Source organism: Triticum urartu, chromosome 4A, assembly GCF_056163025.1.
Source record: "Triticum urartu cultivar PI428250 chromosome 4A, HENAU_Tu73, whole genome shotgun sequence".
NCBI lineage: Eukaryota > Viridiplantae > Streptophyta > Magnoliopsida > Poales > Poaceae > Triticum > Triticum urartu.
Window position 1 is genome coordinate 565,198,626 of NC_141876.1, and position 6,549 is coordinate 565,205,174.

Consider the following 6,549-nt stretch of genomic DNA (forward strand, 5'->3'; position numbering starts at 1 on the left):
CAGTCTCACCCATTAATTAATTAAAAAAAAGCGGGATCGAATCATATGGAATCCCGGCGTGCTCCCTCCCTCCCTCTGCGGTCCAGCGGCCAATGGGGGCCGGCCACCGGCGGTCTCCGGTGGCTCCGCCAACAGCGACCGATAAGCCCCGCTCCCCGACACGCGCCCACCGCCGGCACGTGACGGTTGCCGTCCGGGCATCACGGCTGCTGGTACCGCTACACGCCGGCCGGTGGGGCTCGGGCTCGGGGATAAGGCCGGGTGGCTGGCCACGACACCAACCTTGTGTATAAATATTCACTTACCCCCTCGGGATCCCGAATAATCGCACTCCCCACGCTGCCTCCCACTTTCCCCCACTTTCAAGGACCCGAGTGCCGCAATCCCCTTCTCCCTCCTCGCCGGAGAAGCTTTCTTCCTTCCGCAGACGGCCGGCGCTGCGATGGCGTGATATGGATCTTGTAACCGTGGACTGAGTTGATTGGATGATTGCGTTTTCTCTCGTTGCCGCGGAGCAGCAGCAGCAGCAGAGGGGGGTGGCATCAGGATGAGCTTCAGCGTTGCGGGCATGGAGAAGGAGCGCGGCGCGGCGGCGGCGGTGGAGGAGATCCGGCGCCTACCGGCGGAGGTCAACTGGGAGATGCTCGACAAGTCCCGCTTCTTCGTCCTCGGCGCCGCGCTCTTCTCCGGCGTCTCCGCCGCGCTCTACCCGGCCGTCGTCGTCAAGACGCACCTGCAGGTCGCGCCGCCCCCGCAGGCCGCCGCCGCCACCGTCAGGGCCATCCTCGGCCGCGACGGCCTCCGGGGCTTCTACCGCGGCTTCGGCGCCTCGCTGGCCGGCACCGTCCCCGCGCGCGCGCTCTACATGGCCGCGCTCGAGGCCACCAAGAGCTCCGTCGGGTCCGCGGCCGTCCGGTTCGGCGTCTCCGAGCCCGCGGCGTCGGCGGTCGCCTCGGCCGCGGCGGGGGTCTCGGCCGCCGTCGCCGCGCAGGTGGTGTGGACCCCGGTCGACGTCATCAGCCAGCGGCTGATGGTCCAGACCTCCGCCGCCTGCCGCTACGCCGGCGGCGCGGACGCGTTCCGGAAGATCCTCGCGGCCGACGGCGTCCGCGGCCTGTACCGCGGCTTCGGCCTCTCCATCATCACCTACGCGCCGTCCAACGCGGTGTGGTGGGCGTCCTACGCCATGGCGCAGCGCTTCGCGTGGCGCGTGGTGGGCGCGGACCGCTCCGAGAGCTACCCGGCCCTGATGGCCGTGCAGGGCGCCAGCGCGGCCGTGGCCGGGGGCGCGGCGGCGCTGGTGACCATGCCGCTGGACACGGTGAAGACGCGGCTGCAGGTGATGGAGACGGACGCGGCGGTGGCGCGGCCGACGCTGGGGAGCACCATGCGGGGCCTGCTCAAGGAGGGCGGGTGGGCAGCGTGCTACCGCGGGCTGGGGCCGAGGTGGGGCTCCATGTCGCTCTCCGCCGCCACAATGGTCACCACCTACGAGCTCCTCAAGCGGCTGTCGGCCAAGGAGGGCTCCCTGGGCTAGATCGACCCTTCTCACCACTACTACTACCAGTAGCGCCGTCGTTCACCAGGTGACTCGGACCAAACTGGCCCCGAAGCGAGATCGATCCGTGAAGGTGCTGCCCGGCCGGCCTCAATTAGTTAGGTTTCTTGTACATATGCTCAAGATCTTTTGCTTCATTTCTCGTTTGGGTTCGTCGATCTGGTGCTATAGAGGGATGGATGGCGAAGAACAAGCACTAGAAGGTGGGTGGGGTTTTAGGATGCCAGGTTTTGCTGGTTATGCCCATGGTGGCGGCGCCGCCGCCGCCGCCGATGATGATGATGAAAAATTAGCTGAAGTGAAAGATTTTCAGTAACTTCTTATAAACCACCACCACCACCACTACTACTATCTGCTTTGTTATATGAATGGAAACCTTGTGTGGCTAATTCCTAACTGACTGCCCACTATGTTCATGGTCACTGTTGTGGTAGGCTGATATAGCAGCGTCATTGGCATGGCTTTGCTTCATGGAATGAGGTGACTTTTTATGTGCACCTATGGCCGCTTCTTTTCATCAGTTTCTTTGTCACTTCTCTCTCGGGGACTAGAGTTTAGGACAGCGAGTGTGCAATGGTGCCACCTCGATCAATTTCCTGATTCCTCCATGGCATGATAGCACTATACCTTTTGTCTGTGAGAGGACACTATACCCGCCGCCCAAGATACGACGCTCGACAGAAAACCGTTCAAGATATTTTTTCGTTTCATCTCAGAAGAAAACCGTCCAAGTTGGTTGCTGAAGGTTGAAGAAGAACACAGCTGTAAATATCAGCCTGTGAGAAGATGGACGGGGTAGGTGGTGACGCGGGCGAGACGTGTGATCTACGATATGATAAGCAGGCGATCAGTTCTGCTCCCATAGTACAGTACCAAATTCCGTCTCCCGTCAGCTGGAGGAGAGGAATCCTGGAGAAGCAAGGAACCATCCACAAATGGCGCCAGTCGAGAGCAACGGCACAGCATTAAGAACCAATAAGCCGCGCTAATAATGCTCCGGCGTGGCGTGCGCTCCAAAGAAAATGGCAAGTCGCGTGTCAGATCAGCGCGCGAGGACGATAGGCGGGTCGCTTTATCGCCGGGGGGTGGCCATGCCGGTGGGGTGGCCGCTGCCGGCTCGGTCGGGCCCGCGCGTCCGCGTCCGGCCAGCCGTCCGCCCCGGATCGGGTTTGGTGGGGGCGGGGCCCGCCGCCGGGCAGCCAAAAGAAAAAAACTTGTCGACTCCTCTGTCTGACCGGATCCTGATTGAGGTTGAAGGGATGATTTGATTCGCATGGCCTGATTGAGGCTGGGGATGCGATGCCTTCCTTGTTCCGTCCTCTGTTGCCCCGCGTGCTCGCGGTCTGGACACTGCACGTAGTACGTGCATCCTCCGTAGGTTTGGCGTTTTGTTCCGCTCTTTCTTTCTACCCTGCGGGAACGCCATGGCATGTGTGCGACTGTGTGCCAGTTTTTTTTTTTTGAAAAGAAGGATGATCCCCGGCCTCTGCATCTGGGAGATGCATACGGCCATCAAGGCATGTGTGCGACTGTGTGCCAGCTTTTAAAAAAAAAGAAGGATGACTCCCGGCCTCTGCATCTGGGAGATGCATACGGCCACTTTATTGATGGCCGTATGCATCTCCCAGATGCAGAGGCCGGGGGTCATCCTCCTTTTCAAAAAAAAAATGTCTCCACACTCCGTTCCTGCTAAAATTGCTTGCCGTGTCTCCGTCCGTGGTGTTGTTTGGCTGGGCACTCCATCGACCAGTTCTGGAAACTTGGTGGCCGCTGGCCAGCTTTGCTGGCTGCTATAATAAAGTAGCCGCAGTGCTGCGCGGCCGGGGGAAGCTGACGCTTGTTGACATGAAGTAGTATTCACAAGCTGCGGGGAGAGCAACACTGAGACCAAGAGCGAGTCAGCACAGCATTTCTTGCAACTTTGCCCGTGACAATGTCCCTGGTCAATCGATGAGGGGTCACTCGTCACTGGGTTTCCTCTCTCCTTGGAGCCGGCCAATGCAAGGACAGCAACGCAGTAGTACTTCTTGCGTTCGGAATTACTCGTGTAAAAAATGAACGTATCTAAATGTATTTTAGTTGTAGATATATTCATTTTTATGACAAGTAATTCCAAACGAAGGGAGTACGTGGGATGCAACAGCATCAAGCATCCATCACCAACAGAACTCAACCCCCTCAAGCCTCAGCCATGTGTGTATCACTGTCCCGAAAACTCCAGCTGTTCCCCTCCATCGTGTCGACAGTCCCTAAACACATCATACACATCGTGTATTCATGTGATCGTGCCACACTCTTAAATGCCATGCTGCGTTTTCTCCTCTGCACGCTGGTGTTGATGCTTGGCCAATGCCTGTCACACACTAATTGCATGGCTTAGTAAAGCGCCACTTGTTCTTCGGTCCATTTCCATGTTCATAAGGAAATTGACTTAGGAGCTAATGCTCGTTACCTTTTGTATACTCCATGTTAGAATTATGGGCTATGCACTCTACCCTCTAATCCCTCTGCCTTTTTCGTAGTTCGGGAGCGTTTGCGGACAAACGCCCGCCGACCCCTCATATGAGATGCCGCACATCCACATACCTCAAATGTGAAGCCTCAAATCCATGTATTCCATGCACGTCTATCATATGATACAAATTGTCCGAATTCAACAGTTTGAAAACAAAGCAAAGGAAATCATAGTTCAACGGTCCGGACATGCCAAAATGAAATAAATGCCCGATCGTGACGGAAGCCTCGCTTGCTGGCCAAATCACTCGCCGGATGCCATCCATGCCACCTGCTCCGGCTTTGCCTGCATCCTTGCCGCATGCTTCGCCGCCGCCGCAGGCGCCCTCGTGTTGGGTTTCGTAGTAATTTCAAAAAATTTCCTACGCACACGCAAGATCATGTGATGCATAGCAACGAGAGGGGAGAGTGTTGTCTACGTACCCACGCAGACCGACTGCGGAAGCGTTGACACAACGTAGAGGAAGTAGTCGTACGTCTTCACGATCCAACCGATCAAGCACCGAAACTACGGCACCTCCGAGTTCGAGAACACGTTCAGCTCGATGACGATCCCCGGACTCCGATCCGGCAAAGTGTCGGGGAAGAGTTCCGTCAGCACGACGGCGTGGTGACGATCTTGATGTACTACAGCAGCAGGGCTTCGCCTAAACTCCGCTACAGTATTATCGAGGACTATGGTGGCTGGGGGCACCGCACACGACTAAGGAATAGATCACATGGATCAACTTGTGTCTTTCTGGGGTGCCTCTGCCTCAGTATATAAAGGAGCCAAGGGAGAGGGGGCCGCCGGCCAGGAGGAGGGCGCAGGAGGAGTCCTACTCCTCCTGGGAGTAGGACTCCCCCCCCAATCCTAGTTGGACTAGGATTCCCCGAGGGGGAAAGAGAGAGAGGGGGCCGGCCACCTTGGGGAGGGGGGAGGCGCGCGGCCACCTTGGGCTGCCCCTTTCTCCTTTCCACTAAAGCCCATTAAGGCCCATATGGCTCCCGGGGGGGTCCGGTAATCTCCCGGTACTCCGGTAAAATCCCGATTTCACCCGGAACACTTCCGATGTCCAAATATAGACTTCCAATATATCAATATTTATGTCTCGACCATTTCGAGACTCCTCGTCATGTCCGTGATCACATCCGGGACTCCGAATAACCTTCGGTATATCAAAATGCATAAACTCATAATATAACTGTCATCGTAACCTTAAGCGTGCGGACCCTACGGGTTCGAGAACAATGTAGACATGACCGAGGTGCGTCTCCGGTCAATAACCAATAGCGGGACCTGGATGCCCATATTGGCTCCTACATATTCTACGAAGATCTTTATCGGTCAGACCGCATAACAACATACGTTGTTCCCTTTGTCATCGGTATGTTACTTGTCCGAGATTCGATCGTCGGTATTCCAATACCTAGTTCAATCTCGTCACCGGCAAGTCTCTTTACTCGTTCTATAATACATCATCCCGCAACTAACTCATTTAGTTGCAATGCTTGCAAGGCTTAAGTGATGTGCATTACCGAGAGGGCCCAGAGATACCTCTCCGACAATCGGAGTGACAAAACCTAATCTCGAAATACGCCAACCCAACATGTACCTTTGGAGACACCTGTAGTACTCCTTTATAATCACCCAGTTACGTTGTGACGTTTGTGTTGGGGAACGTTGCAGAAAACAAAAAATTTCCTACGGCTTTACCAAGATCCATCTATGAGTTCATCTAGCAACGAGTGATCGGATGCATCTACATACCTTTGTAGATCGCGAGCGGAAGCGTTCAAAGAACGGGGATGAGGTAGTCGTACACGACGTGATCCAAATCACCGGAGATCCTAGCACCGAACGGACGGTACCTCCGCGTTCAACACACGTACGGTCAGCGTAACGTCTCCTTCTACTTGATCCAGCAAGGGGGAAGGAGAAGTTGATGAAGATCCAACAGCACGATGGCGTGGTGGTGGATGCAGGGCGTCACAGTAGCAGGGCTTCGCCTATACTACGAGAGAGAGATGTAACAGGGGAGAGGGAGGCGCCAAAAGGCTGAGGTATGATGTCCTCCATCTCCCCCACTATATATAGGGGTGTCTAGGGGGGAGCCGGCCCTAGGAGATCCAATCTCCTAGGGGGGGCGGCGGCCAAGGGGTGGGGGGCTTGCCCCCCAAGCAAGGGGGCGCCCCCCTTTAGGGTTTCCCCCAAACCCTAGGCGCATGGGCCCTTTTGGGGCTGGTGCCCTTGGCCCATATAGGCCAAGGCGCACCCCCTACAGCCCATGTGTCCCCCGGGGCAGGTGGCCCCACCCGGTGGTCCCGGTACAATACCGGTGACCCCGAAACTTGTCCCGATGGCCGAAATAGCACTTCCTATATATAATTCTTTACCTCCGGACCATTCCGGAACTCCTCGTGACGTCCGGGATCTCATCCGAGACTCCGAACAACATTCGGGTTACTGCATATACATATCTTCACAACCCTACTGT

General features: G+C 56.5%; 1 protein-coding gene across 1 annotated transcript; it reads left to right on the forward strand.

Annotated features, from left to right (window-relative positions):
• Positions 1 to 281: 281 nt before the first annotated feature.
• On the forward strand, positions 282 to 2,078 carry LOC147976651 (uncharacterized). The gene has a single exon (XM_087518956.1). It carries the CDS (start codon positions 548 to 550, stop codon positions 1,535 to 1,537), a length of 990 nt encoding a protein of 329 aa, XP_087375082.1. The 5' UTR covers positions 282 to 547; the 3' UTR covers positions 1,538 to 2,078.
• Positions 2,079 to 6,549: the final 4,471 nt, after the last annotated feature.

Coding starts and splice junctions, on each gene's coding strand:
- LOC147976651 (XM_087518956.1), top strand. CDS start 548: ATGAGCTTCAGCGTTGCGGGCATGGAGAAGGAGCGCGGCGCGGCGGCG.